At 48.8% G+C, this 14,262-nt stretch overlaps 4 protein-coding genes across 4 annotated transcripts; 2 read left to right on the top strand and 2 right to left on the bottom strand.

The window, feature by feature from the left end:
* Positions 1 to 1,757: 1,757 nt before the first annotated feature.
* LOC34618523 lies at positions 1,758 to 3,753 on the bottom strand. The gene is made up of 3 exons (XM_026336920.1): positions 3,579 to 3,753; positions 2,451 to 3,396; positions 1,758 to 2,028 (listed from the first exon to the last, which is right to left on the bottom strand). The coding sequence occupies exons 1-3, from the start codon at positions 3,751 to 3,753 to the stop codon at positions 1,758 to 1,760; spliced, it is 1,392 nt and encodes a 463-aa protein (XP_026192705.1).
* A 395-nt stretch (positions 3,754 to 4,148) lies between these two features.
* LOC34618522 (thioredoxin-1) lies at positions 4,149 to 4,529 on the top strand. The gene has a single exon (XM_022731848.1). It carries the CDS (start codon positions 4,149 to 4,151, stop codon positions 4,527 to 4,529), a length of 381 nt encoding a protein of 126 aa, XP_022592007.1.
* Positions 4,530 to 5,248: 719 nt separating this feature from the next.
* On the bottom strand, positions 5,249 to 8,707 carry LOC34618521 (DNA repair and recombination protein RAD54). The gene is made up of 12 exons (XM_026336904.1): positions 8,363 to 8,707; positions 7,427 to 8,147; positions 7,232 to 7,367; positions 7,035 to 7,162; positions 6,958 to 6,980; positions 6,728 to 6,898; positions 6,540 to 6,602; positions 6,150 to 6,329; positions 5,733 to 5,968; positions 5,655 to 5,676; positions 5,474 to 5,596; positions 5,249 to 5,443 (listed from the first exon to the last, which is right to left on the bottom strand). Exons 1-12 carry the CDS (start codon positions 8,705 to 8,707, stop codon positions 5,249 to 5,251), a joined length of 2,343 nt encoding a protein of 780 aa, XP_026192689.1.
* Positions 8,708 to 10,368: 1,661 nt separating this feature from the next.
* LOC34618520 lies at positions 10,369 to 10,944 on the top strand. Its single transcript, XM_026336893.1, has one exon. The coding sequence runs from the start codon at positions 10,369 to 10,371 to the stop codon at positions 10,942 to 10,944; it is 576 nt and encodes a 191-aa protein (XP_026192678.1).
* Positions 10,945 to 14,262: the final 3,318 nt, after the last annotated feature.

The raw sequence follows: 14,262 nt of genomic DNA, 5'->3' as shown, positions 1-14,262 counted from the left end.
TTCTCTCCATACTGCATGAAGCAATGAGCACCTATCATCCAGGATATGTGTGTGTTTTGTAGAGAGGGAGGGATGGGGCACCAGGAGGAGAAAGTTGGGGCCTAGCACCAGGCTCTGGGCCGCGGTACTCAAATCTACGGAGTGATCTGGTATTGCATTTATTATCTGCAGCGACAGCATGCATGCGGAACAACAGAGCTCCCATGAAACGCACGCACGCAACAGACAGCACACCCATTTATGTAGTGAACGGGAGTTGAGCATTTGTTATTGTTGGAATTGTGCAATGATCTACAAGAGGACTACTTCACGCGACAGTTGGCAAGATGACCAAAGCCTCATGAGTCCCCCTCCCACGAACTTTTGCCGCCACTGCCAGGCAGGCATCCCTAACAAAGCTCCAAAGGCCCTTGCTGCAATAGCTACTTCTAAAGTGCTTCAACGATCAACCTTGAAGCATCGCAGCGTGTTTTTAGTGTGCTACACCCACATGGATGGCTTGCGCATAAGCTTTGGCAAAATTTAGGGAGTCGCTGTCCTTGTGGTCCCCCGAAGGAGGGCCGTCCAAACCGTTAGCCGAGGGGTCTTTTGATCGAACGCGGACAAGACAATGAAGAAATGGCAGCTCCCTCACAAAAGCTGAAGACAGGCACAGAAAAGCCCCCACCTTTTGTACAGCGCCAGTAGCCTGTCATCCGTTTCTCCTATTGTCGTGTTCTTTCCTGCCTCTCTGAGTCCCTGTCAATTTGTCACCACCAAGTACCTCGTAACGGGATGTAGTTTTGCATTTGGCTCAATCACACTTGACTAGATATAAAATATTTGTGCTAAGCGGTGAGCGCGGCTGCTTCTCCATGAGCAAGACAGGTGGAACGAGGGAAAGTATAGTGTTGCACATGACTGACGGGTCTCTTTATCGAGGGCTTTCCTGATTAGATACTCGAATCTGAACTCTCGCACTGGGCAGTCTGCTTCTGTTGTCCCCACAGGAAAGGGAAACAGCTGAGGCCAAACCAGAAAAACTTGAAATTTACTAGAAAGACTGGCCTATGAGGGGATAGCACCACGCTGCGTCTGTTCTTCCAGACCCAAATCTAAACTCGTATTTTGGAAAGTCTCGTTTATTTATAGTTGGGTATTTGCGGGGGATGGTAAAATTGCAAGCAGTGTCTCAGTGTCTCATTTTATAACCTGGAAGTGGGTGTCGAGGGGCCTGCGTGTGTCTGGCCAGTTTGAAGGATATAGTTGGAAAGTCACGAGGCCTTGCAAGGCCCCTAACACTTCGTTAACTGCCGCCCTGTGTAGCAGCACATCCTCTGGAGACTTCCCATGGCTCTCTGTGCAGCATTTGCAGTGACTAGGACCTAGGCGTTAAGATAGGGTGATGGCAGGTAAGGGCTTAATCTTTTCTTGAGCACCAGTCTCGTGTGTCAGGAGTCCTAGGTAGCCGCTTGTCATGACGCCTGAAGACCTGCAGATTGTGTCCTTCATGTGTTTGCGAAAGGCAGTCCTGCACTTCACCGCTGACAGCAGCGGCGATCTGCACATAAGCCAGCGCGAAACCGCGAATTACCATCGGCTTCACAATAGAGCACTCATGCTACTGCGAAAGCATCGCGTCAAAAGGGCAGCCGCCTGCCTTGCTTCTTTAGAAAAATTCAAACTATAGCAAGTCCCAGCTCGTTACCTCTATAACTACTTCCTCTGGAGGGAGGACTTAGTCACAAGTATTTACATTTTGTACGGCGAGAGTACGTTTAGTGGCTGTTCTCCAGCTGAGGGAAAATTCCATCGTATTCATCATCGCGTGGTGTACCATGGTGGCAGAGGTTGTTTACCTGCGCAAGGTCTAGGGTGTCTATCTGAAGCTGTCTTGCCAAGCATCCAAGAGCAATGAGGGCCTGTTTCGTCCCTTCTAGAATCTTATCAAAGTCTCCGAGGATAAGACATATATCCACGGTGAGTTCTGCCACCTGCAGAGCCTGACTCTCTTCCTGCGGTCCGCTCCAGCACTGAATATCCTGTTTGCTTTCATCCAGCTTTCATTGCCTCGATCTCTTCCCCGACCGTAGTATACAAGCACAACCACCATGGTTGCCAGTTGTGTATACTCGTATGCAGCGTAGAGGCACATGCGAATATCAGTACTGCAGAGAGTTACCCCGGTGATTCATAGTTGTAACTAGAACATAAACGCGAGGAATAAGAAAGGGATAATTTCAAACAGGAGAAGCGGTTACAGAAACGAGTAACGCCTTACAAGGCAGGAAGGGAAGCCGCAGAAAACCAGACACTCTGCAGGGAGGGTCTTTAAAAGGCCTCGTAGTTTATGCGGCTCTTCTGTCTCGAGATCACGCATGCACCTCAATCAACTTCGGAGATTGCGGGGTACATAGGCCTTAGCCAGATTCTCAGCCTATCTGTCGCAATGGTGCATCTCACTCAGCAGCTTTCCGGCTTGCAATTTGTGTATACCATCAGGGAGAGAGTCGCCTAACAGCTCATCTCGAAAGAACCATGACACAGTTTTAGACATATTCTGGCACCTGATCGCGACGTCACATAGGAGGGTCTCCAACTGCGGCTCTGTGGCATAATGAAAACACAGCGTGACCACCGACAAAATCTTCGTATGCCCCTCTTGGGGGCTAAATGCGTCGGCCAATGTACACTGTGCGGCCACTGCCAAAGGGTCGGGGTAGTTACCAGCAACAAGAGCAATCACTTTTATTTGTGGTTTGCAAAGCCGAAGCGTCTGGCGAAGACACTTGCAAGGCACAAGGGCCATTTGGTTTCGGGACAGAGGCTCATCGTGCACCAGCAGGCGGAATTCGCAGGCACTCCCAACAGAGCCTAGAGGGATAGTTGCGTCTAGGAGCAAGCTCCCCGGCACCATTTCACTCTGCTTCTGTACACAGTTGCTGCCTATTTTACTCCTCTTGTGAGAAAAAACAGAGCTCCAAACGGTAAAGTGAGAGCCGCCATCTACAGCCTGCGCAAAACGAATGTCGGGTATCAGCTTGAAGCCATGAACAGGGGTACCTTTTTCTCGCTGAAGGCACCCTGTCTGCGGTGGGTCACCCCCGTCTTGTAAAGGCGCGTGAACTGGTAAAATTGGCTTCATAAGCGAGGCGGCAGCGAGTGCCTCAGTAATCGCCTCTGCCTGATCTTTTATAGGCATTCCGTTGGACTGCAAATGTTTTTTGCGGCGCAGTTCTGCAGTGTTGAAATCGACTGAACCTTGCAAGGCCACTTGCATCGCATCACCCTCTAGGTCAGGCTCTGCCTCCTCTATTTTGTATTTATCTGTCACAAAACGGATGAAAGCTTTATCGTCCCCCAAAAATTGTCCGTCAGCCGTATATATTACTGGCGCGCCTGAATTATCTGTTTGGTCTGCACACACGCCCAAGGTATTTTCCCTTCGGGGTTGTGGATCCCTCATCTGTGCGCCTTTTCCCCATGTATATCGTGGCTAGGAACAAGACGTGCTGCCTTTGAGTCTTGTCCTTAATGCTCAAAAACATTAGGGGACAAACACTGAATAGCTCTGTGTGTAGGCAGGGATGGCGACTAACCGCAGGAAGGGAAGCTCCGCGCAATGCATTTGAGTCGCTCAAGGTACGCTTCAGGCTCAAAGAGGTAAAATTTTACTGAAACCGAGGGGATAAGCGCCGAGAGTCTTTCAGACAGCAACTGACAGCGCGCGAGTCGCGCACAGTCGCATCGCCCCTCCACAATGAAAATTGACATCTGCGGAGGGACAGGGAAATGTGTTGGCCGTCGTGGCTGATTGAGAGTGAATATTATAGCATGGGGCATAACTTAAGCGACTAAAGGGACGCTTTTGTGGAGGAAGATGGATATGGCAAAGAGCAGTAGGGGCTTGAGGTCACCTGCTAGAGGGCAGACGCACCGAGGCTCAACTAGGCGCTTGTTCGGAGCGCTGGAGGGTGGTTTATTTGTATTTTCGCAAAGAAACAAGAGTTTTCCGTCATGATTCAAGCCTGATTCTACGGTTCTAAAGACATCCCTCAAAGTGCAGGGCAGAACGGAGATCTGTGGGTACTTTCAGCTACCCCATGTTTGCTCGGGGGGTCCAGACATCTTGAGAGCTTCTGTATATATTTTGCAGTTTTTAGTTCCAAATGGCGGATAGACTGGAACGAATCCAAATTGCTGACGAGCTTCATTTCAAAGAGGTGGTTAAGTCCCCCAATGATCCCAGATTGTTTATCGTCGACGTCTACTCCGCATGGTGCGGGCCCTGCAACGCGGTGATACCCACCGTCAAAGCTCTTGCAGACTCAATGGACAACTTCTCGGACAGGTGTTGCTATTTGACAGCTGATGCAGCTCTTGTGCCTGAACTCGCCACACCTGGTGCCACCTCAATTCCAAAATTTCTTCTCTATAAAAATGGGGCTGTTCTCGAAAGCATTACTGGGGCTAATGCGCCTCTGCTGAAGCAGAAAATAGAAGAACTGGCTCCGACTAGCGAAACAAGCGACCTCCCTGATATCTCGTGAAGGATCTTTCGAAACAACGCGTAAGCAGCGATTGGCATCCTTAGAAATGGGGACCATAGCAAGCTGTAACTTCAGCAAATAGTCGCATAGATGGGCCAGAGGCATTTCCATGTGCTTGCCGACTTTTGGCAGGCCTTGACGCCACGTGGCTCTGCGCATGCTGCCAAGATCTTCGACATGAACAGTGTTGCTGCAGCAACTCCTTTCCAGCTTGAGTGCTACCATGACCCTAGAGATGATGACCATCAGCTTCTCTAAGGATGGTGAAGCCTGAGGCGCCTTCTAGTGTTATTACCAGAAAGGGACGGTGGCCCGTCAAAGTCTAGCTGAGTCGACTGCCATTAAGAGTGGCGCCGATAAAGCCATCCGTACTAACTCCTTTAAAGTGCAAAAGGTCACACTAGAAACGTATCCTTTTTGACAATACAGTAATGAAACCGGTTGGTCTACCAGTTTTAGGTAATCGCCGCAGCGATTGCTGTTGCAAACATTCGAGAAAAACTGGGGAGCAGGTAGGAAAAATGTGCTTTATATCATTTCGCTGAGTCAGCATTGATGCACTGAGTATCCTCCTAGCATCATATTGAGTGCGAAAGCCAGGATGGTAGGAACAAGCCCGGTTACCTCCAGTTCAATTCTTCTGATAATCGGCACGTCCCAGGAAAGATGAAAGCCATCTAGCCACACGGGAAGAGTGCCACTTCCTGGAGTAAAAGCCCCTATAAGCTTGCTGTTATCATCCGCATTGCTGACAAATTCTGAGGGGCTATATAATAAGTGGGTACTGAACAAGCATGTGTAGCAAGTGTACCTCCAATTGGTCTGAGCAGGTCAGCTAAGTGTCCAGCTAGCCACTGCCCTTTGGTTCCTCCCTTTCCATCCACAAACGTCTGTGCGGCTCCTTGTCCCGCCAGCTATGAAAAAAGGTGGCATCCATTCGTTACCTTTGCCAGTGAACTTTTAAACAACTGCCGTTTCATGATCTGCACCTCAACCGTCTCCGCCCCGACAAATCTGTATATGTAAACTGGCATCACTTGCCCATCCCTCCAGATTCGCGCCAAAGCCTAATGGCAAAAATTAACTGAAATTGAGCGCTCTTGCGCTAGGTGCTGTTTTGGACACCTGCTGGTCGTTGGCGGGGTTCCTAAGCAGCACGTTGCGTATGCCTGTATCTATGGGAGTACATAACCTATGTCTTACCAGTCAGGATCCATATGAATCAAGCGATTTGCCCCTGTAAGATTGAGACCAGTTCCACCTGCCTTAGAAGACAGCAAAAACACCCGGGTAACTAAATCCGTGTTGAATTTATCGACTATGCTTCCCCTTAGAGGCTGTGGTGTAGAGCCGTCAAGACGCAGAAACGACCACGTTTCCTTTTTTATCAGCGACTCCACTTTGTCCAGGACCGCTGTCGAATTACTCACAATAACCGCCTGAATAAATAGCAGGTGGAGCTTTCGAAGGCCAATGTGGGCTATCTAGGTGCACTACCTTTCCAGGCAGGTCCTCTTGAAGTTTATAGAGAATATGCATCAAGACAGCCATCTTATTGGACTGCTTCTGTAGGCTAAAAGCCTATTAGAGATAGTACAAGGGAGATGCGCTTGAGCTCGCGTACCCAGGATGGGTTGACGGTTGTAGAATGCCTCTTAGAGCTATGTTCTGCTCACTAAGCTCTGCGTCTTCTTCGTCTTGAATTCCATTTTTAAGAAGTTCACGAGAGGCGAATTGATCAGTCACGAACATCTCCGGAACGTTCACAAGGCGGCTGGAAAAGGCAGCCAGGTTGACACGCTTTCACGGTCGGCCCTTGTGACACTTTGTCATACCGCAAAGTCGTCAGTATGCCAAGGCAGTCCGTCTTTGCTACTTCCAGGCGCGTAAGGCATTCCTTGCAGAAGTCATTGTAAGCAAGCTTGTGCATTGGGGACAGCTCTACATGCACAGTCACCACACGTTTCCGGGGGACTAAAAGTGGTCCTGAACTTTTGCATAACAAGAAACCTGAATGGCAAACTCACGCAGTTGCTCCAATACCTCAGACGTTCTCCTTAACATGAAATGAGACTGAGAAAAATAGAGTTGCATCTAGTCACGAACGCTGTGTAAAACTCTGTGCATTTGATGTGTCGTACAATGTTGCTCATCAGCTCCGCTTCCCTCTGCCTTGCTGCAATAAAGCTGTATTAAGCAGAACTCTCACCATTCCCCCAATTTGTACGGTGCAAACCAATAATAACTTCAGTTTCCGTAGCCTCAGGCCGACAGCCTCGGATAATTGGCTCAAGAAATACTTTTTTGAAGGTTTTTTCGTTCGGCAAAGTCCCTGGGCAAACAAAATGGCAACAGCTGTACAACTCTTCCTAAGAATGGGAGGGACAGGTCTGCTGCTGAACTGAACCAGAGTAGTATTATTTTTTACCAGATTGTTTTGGAGAGGTGTTCCTAAAAGACTGTCCATATGACACGACGGCTGGGCTTTTGTGGGTTCACGATTACCTGAAAGCAGTAAACGGCGTCGACTGCGTATCTTTTGTAGCTGCATGTAGGTCTGAGATCGCAAAGAGCGTAGCCGATGCCCCTCGTCGCACACCAAAAATTCAATGCTGCAGGGAACGTCCACTCTTCTGTGAAACAAGTTTAAGCGGATAAAAGCCCCCTTAAACAGTGTTTTTGCGATGTGCTGCAAGGCCTACCGGATGTCATCATACGAGGCAATCAATGTTTGATCTCGTTTTGAACAGGTAAAGGTCTGGATCACTTCAGAGACCTGCCGAATATCACCACATGCTACCAAGGGATCGATTCTGTTTCCAAGCCATTTTTTGAACTCTGCATATGTGCATTCCTGGATGTGCATGTGCAAAATGGTTCATGAATGGCAGACAGACCCGTCCTCCAGTTCGTTTTCAAGCTCGTGGGGCAGACAATGAGAGTTTTGAAAGGAGCAGCATTGTGTTGCACGACATGTTCCCTTAGCAGAGACCATAGAAGAGCCAGGGCCTGCAGAGTCTTCCCCAAGCCCATCGTATCTGCTAGAATGCAACCCCCACCAGCTGCAATGCGAGAGTGCATCCAGTGAAGTCCCATCTTTTGGTGGGGTCTGAGTTTTTTGTCGATAAAGTCTTCACCTAGTGGCACAAGCCCGCTGGATGCAACAGCGTTGCTCCCCTCAGATGCTTTCCGTGGCGCTTCACATTGCCAGTCGTTAGGCCCAGAATCATAGTGTTCATAGAAAAGAACGCTCGCACCCCCTTCTCCCACGCGAGCATCTACGGGCTCGTTTTCGCAGCTTGGGGTTTGGCCTTGCTGGCAAAACCCAGGAACCTGGGTACCACTTGTTCTGCGAGGTGTCGACAAAGCTAAGGCCTCCGCATTCATCGTTCTTGCGGAGGGTTGAAGAAAACAACGGCCACTGACAAAGTCCTCCGGCGCAAGAGGGGAGCTGCATATTTCTCCTTGAAATCCCCCAATAGCTGCCAACACGTTCAAGAAGAGATGCTGGGGTATTTGTCGCCACCAGCAAACACAATGGGACTCACTAAAAGTGTCTGAATCTTTGTATGGCGGAGCTGCTGATATCCGCAACTGAGATTTCGTAACAGGTGCGCCCTGGAATCCAAAATATTTCTGTTGCAGTATTTCTGCGATTTTGACTGAGCTTTTTGTTTACCCAATCATTCAGAAGAATTGAATGGAGAGGCTTTGAGAGCAGTATCCCGTCACTAACAGTTGCGGCTGGTTTGGCTGCAGATACGAAGAAGGAACTGACAATGCACGTACTGGTATGTCTTGTGCTTTTTCAGGGAGCGTTTGCAGTACAGAACCTTATAAGGGGTGACCTGAGGCTGGTTTTTGTTTGCAAAGCTGATGGCATAGCAAGCGGGTAGCTTTGGAGCTGAGTAATGTTGCATGCTTTCTTCTTTGTAGCAAGACGACGTGACTATTTGAGCGGTGTTAGCACTGGTTTCTTTCGATTCACACATATCCTCTCGAAGCTTCGGGGCGTCAGTTCGTGGATTGTTGCCTTGGTCAGTGGCCGTAGTTGTGAATGCGCGCTTCATTCCAACAGGGCTACGACTCTCTAGTGTCAGTTTTCCAGTCTTATAGGAATCTATCCGCTTTTGCCAGGGGGGTTGAAAATTCGCTCTAAAGTGAAAATGACCTTCCATGTTTACTCAAGGGCATATATCAGGAAATAATTATTTGAATGCAATAATGTACAGGTACTCACTGACCAATGTTATGGTCTGTCAATAAGAATCAATAAATTCTCCACGGCTCCCCGCCTCAGCCAGTTTCAACTGTATATGCAGCCACCTGGAATTGAGGAGAACATTCATGCCAGTCAGATAATTGCAATAGATACTCGTACACGCCTAGTGCCACGTTTATTAAGCTCTCGGGTCTTGTATAATAGACCTATTATCTGCATTCGAGGAATTCGTGTGTGGTATTGTATTCTTCGTGAACTTGTACTTGAGCATGTTTTAGCTAGCTTTACATATCGGGTCATCTCGTCGCTAGCTCCCATATCAAGTTTGATATGTTGGTATAGCATCGAAAACAGAGAGCATAACTCCTCGCGAAAAAGCATGCAGGAAACTGCGCTTCATTAGAGATAAACTCGCCCAAAACATATCATCATTGCGTGCGAAGGAGAACCACTCTGATCTTAGAACTTTTGGCAGCTGTGTAGTTCGCAATAATTGAAAGTCTCAGCCATACGTGTTCAAGAGCCTTCTTTGGATTAAAATATTTTGAGAAGTAGCTGATGATATTATGTCGATTCTAGGTTTTCAAGTCCACCATTAAAAAGGTGCTTGTCTGCCACTACAAAGCTCATCTTTGGGATCAATTTTCACCATTATGTGTTTTTCTTCATGGAGTTGGATCCTTTCTTCAACCCAACTTGTTTTTGTCAGTGGGTAGCCCCAAAGTTTCACAAAGTTTGAATGCTTTGGCGACTCCAAGGATTTACACTCCTAGATGCCTGCCCTTTGGCTCCTCAGATGACGCACATCCCCTCGTCTCGCGCATTTTTGGCACTAAATTGAAAGCATCATGAGATGCGCGAATTGACACAGTGTCGAACTCCAAAAGTTCTCGGTTTTTGCAGGCAAGCCCACTAGCTAAGAGCTTTAATGGGCAGATAAAATCCGTTTATAACAAGCTATGATGTGAGTTGGTTAAAAACTTCTTGGGATAATGCGTTTCTGCTGCCAAAACAACACGATCCGCAAGTGTGATCGCCCCTTTACACCTTCAGCAGCAGTTACCACGAAATGAGCAAATGCCTCACTCATCTAACGGCAATTATACATCGAATGACAAACGGAATACTCAGGGTATCTGCAGACGTTGTATGATGTCGCTCAACGGTGGCGCGTCTGTCACTCGACTGCACGAGGCGGAAGACTAGCCGGAAGGCATTGCCTACCCCTCATATTGCCAGAACATTAATTTATCTTCATCCTGCACTTGTAAGTAAGACTTCAGTTTGCCGCTATGATTTTTAAATGAGCTCGGACTTGTGCTGTATTCCACAACTTTTACTTCCTCTCGATGCCCGTGCACCGTTCATTGCTACTTTGCGTAGACCGCTCTGCGTTCAGTGGCTCCGCCCAACTCATGCAGTGCTGCAGGCACTCGTCAAGCTGCCGTAGAATTAGGGCCTGTAGGGGCCTCTTGTCCTGTGATGAGCCCTTCCACCCATCGGATACTTCGCTGTATTTCTTCTGAGAAGAGCAAACCACTGGTCATTTCCTTGGCACAGCCGCTCACACACCACCCCTTATCTGACAACTCCTAACTACAGCCATATATCTTGGAAATGAGTGATGCCCTTCATATGGAGGAGGGAACTCGGGTGGGGGAACCACCTTTCCTGGTCCAGCAGGGAGCCACCCTGAGACCACGTAAGGTCGAACTGAGAGAATACAAAGAAACAGCCCCCGCTCCCACCACTGCAACAGGAAATATAATAATTGACTCCCTCAACGCATTGATAGACACCTTGGTTTTTGGTAGCGAGGAGGTGGAGCGTCACAGGAGGGACGCTGCAACAAGCTGCTACGCGGCGCAACCGCAGCAGCAGCCCAGGGAGCCTCACAGGCAGGAATGTGATGGAAGTACAGATTACAGAGCTTTCTTAAGTGGCATGTGCGTATGCCATGGGGGTGAGCCGACCCTGCCGCCTCTGCCTACTCCACCTGCTGCAGGCCGATTTGCAGATTTAGATCCTTTTTCTTGCGAAGTCCTCGGCCAGCTCTCGAAGGAGGAGCCGGAGTTTTATCTTCCCTATATGCATTTCCACCGCATAACCCTTGCACACCAAGCGGACTTCTCTGCTGAGGGTTTAAAAAGGTTCCCTCAAGGTGAGCCTCTCCCTCAGCCAGGCAGCAAGTAGCCTCGTCCCTCAACTTAGGCTATTCTGTTTTCACATACCGCACGTGTTTCATGCCGACAGACAGTTGAAAGCAGGAAGGTGCCATTTCATGTTGGAGGTTGAGTCTCCCACGCTATCTGACATGTTAGAGTCGAGCTCCCTTTATCATCCTCAGCCAGAGCGGCCGGGGGTCTTTCTTTTCCCCCTCCCATGCTTTGTTGAAAGCGTAGTGTTGAAGGCTTCGTAAAATGCAGTACCTACGAGGAGACAACTACCGGTTTGGGGGCCGACGTGGACACTAGTAACCGCGTGCCTCATGCGTCAGAACACCTCGGAGGCAAAATCCAGCTTCAGATTAAAGTTTACTCTCCCCAGAAACAAGTTGTATTATTTGTGGCTTCATCTCTCTCGGTTGCCTTCAACTCCATTTCTCTGTCACCATGAGAGATGGTAGAGCACATGCCTTCACCCTTGATCCCCCCTAGCTACTGCTGTAAATCTGTTTGTCGGGCCTCAAATGGCAAATTCTAACCATTCAGCAACAGCAGCCTTTTGTGAAGCTTGGCTTGCAGCTATCGAGGCGAACAGCGCTAGGGAGAAAAATAAGCTAGCTAGAGAGGGCGTTTTCGCCCAACGGGCCCTGTGAATGATAGACTCTTGGCCCCTTCATTACAGTCAACTAGCACACATGAACGAAGTGGCCGGTTTGCCTTCAATAAATAAGGATCAATGTGTTACTGCGAGCAGCACTCGACTGGGCTGCACCATCGATCTCTATTCCAGGCAAACAGAACAAAAAACGCAGCATAACTTGCCATTTGCAGCTTGTGGAGGTCAAAGAAAAAAGTTAGGGAAATCAAGGCCTTCCCCATCCTCCGGTGCCGCGTTCCCTACATATTTCTGCCATTTGCGAAAACAGGTACATTTCTGTCTAGGCCGTCAAACAGCTACATGTGGCTGCAGAGGCATCCGTTCTGCTGAACACAATCTGAGGACAAAGAAGGTAGTATGCAAAAGTCTGCTTTTCCCGCCCGGTCCGTAAGAAATAGGAGCTACCGACACTGGAACATATTGAACCGTCCTGTTTCGCTCCCATCTTCTTCGGCAGTAAAAGCGACCATGACGCGGCGACGCATTCAAAGGGCAGGTAGTGCCATTATTTCAATGAAAACAACCGCATGCAAATCTGCAGCTCCCCAAGGGATGCACCTGCGGGCTGCTGCTGCGGTTGCATATCCCCACGCCCCTCGTACTGCTGCTGATGGGGAACGCGCAACTCCTGCCGTCCCTTGTCAGACTCCCTACCCTCCTCTCTCTGGCCTCCACGGCCAGCAGAAGGATCAGAGACACACGAACTGCTGCCTAGGGGCTCAACCGCTGAGTAGCTACCGGCCCTATGCCCTCCGACTTCACGGACACTTTCGCCGGGCCCCCTATCAGTTGGAGCGGGATCTATTGCGTTTGCATTTCGCCTTTTCGAGGTCCAAGGTGAGGAGCGAATTTTACGCCGCTGCCGCCTTTGGGGCCCTTGGTGCTCGGGTTGCGTTTCTTCGTCTTCATCAATTAGCGCAGCTAACGCTGAAAGCAAGGGATTGTCCCTGAAGTCTTTCTCGGATGGAACTCGATTAATGAAAAGAGGATGGTCCTCCACAGACACACCACCGCCATCGTTTTTGATGAAAGCATGGCTGCTGCAGCCTCCACTGTCCGCCTCAACCCCGCCCTGTGTGTCCCCCTGCATCTTCCTTAGTCCCTGTTATGCTCATCGCGCGAGACCGCAGAGCTGCCACCTCAACGTTTTCTTGGTCTTGAGCAGACTCAGAATGCAATACCCTAGATGCTTCAGTTCGTCTGTAGCCCCTTCCAGTGTGGGCCTGTAAACTTCTCAAACAGCGCAGTAGGCACTGTTGCTACTGCTTCCGTGATTTTGCTGTTTGTGTTGCTGCAGCAAAAACGTGCTGAAAAGCTCTTAAGTGGCGAGCATTCTCGTGGAGCAGTTGTCAGCGCTGCCCTCATAAACTAGTAACCGCCGTGTGTCTCATGCTGTATCGGTGTTGCAGGAGCAGATGAGGTCCGCGAAAAGGCACGAGTAAGAGCTTCATCAGTCGATCCGAAACACAAAAAGACTGAATAATGGTCCAACATGAAGAAAACTTGAAGATGAAGAGCACGGTCCATTGAAAAATGTTGGCTGCGGCTGTGCTGGTATACAAGATGCATGCGGAGAGAAGCCTCATTGGTGCGGGTTTTAGAGAGGAACAGCACAATTTATATATGTATAATGATAAGGAAACGATATAATCATGCAATGTATAAGAGTGATGTGCATCAACTAATTGAAAATTTTGTCACAGCTCCCACCGAAGGATGGGCATGTGCTGTTCCAACCGAAACAGTGGCAGGTGCCAAGGGGGGCGAGAGGGAGGCAACCGAAAAAACTGGCAAGGAGAAATGCCACGAAACAACGCACTAGATGAATAAATAGAACAGTCAGAATATTGGGAACGATAAAGACCGAGCAACAAAGCAATCGAGGGGGGTTACAAGGGTCGATAAAACCGAGACCAACTGTTCGCTACGCTAGAATGACAAAAGCGAGAAAAAGAAGAAATGCCATGCCTTAACGAGAAAAGAAGGCAGCCACTAATTGCGCAGCAGCTTTTCTGAAGAAGACCCGCCTAAGACAAAGAGGACAGGGAGACCTGTGGACATATACCGGTGAGAAAAAAAGCTTAAAAAGGGGCAAGGCGGGGAGCAGATCAGCATGAACAGTGAGGGCAGGAGGGATGAAGTCAGTACGCATTATCGGGCACTTGAAGTCCGCCTGCAAGCAAAATAGGAAAGCGTCTGTCGTAATTCATGAGCAAAGTAGTCAGCCAGAGAGTTAAATAACACGCACAAGAAAACAAAAGACACACACACTCTTCCACAGTCAGATATGACAATGAAGAGTGAAGAATAAAGTGTAACAAAGCAGGAAACAGAAGTACGCCACGGAAGTGACGGGGAATGGAAAGCACTGCACAATGTGGATATCAAACGTAGAGAGCCCAGAGACGTCTACCCTGTTGCTACTCTTGCTTCTTAATTCTTACTAGCTTCTGCTTGCTGTAGTCCTTTATTGCTGTGCAAGGAGGCAGATGCACGCCAGAAGTCACAGAAATGGGCAGGAGCACAGATTTTCAGAAACTGCAACACACCTTCTGCAAACTAAGCATGCACAGACAATTCTTTTTCGAGTCCTAGTAGCCACGGTCAGTCAGCAGGAGTAAGGACAGTAAGTAGATTGCTCGTCTATCTGAGTGTCTAATTCATTCTCTTCACACATTTTATTCTGCA

This window comes from Cyclospora cayetanensis, unplaced genomic scaffold, assembly GCF_002999335.1.
Source record: "Cyclospora cayetanensis isolate NF1_C8 unplaced genomic scaffold, CcayRef3 CcayRef3_contig_1, whole genome shotgun sequence".
NCBI classification, from domain to species: domain Eukaryota; phylum Apicomplexa; class Conoidasida; order Eucoccidiorida; family Eimeriidae; genus Cyclospora; species Cyclospora cayetanensis.
Note: the sequence above shows the minus strand (reverse complement) of the source record. Positions and strands in the feature narration are given on the sequence as shown.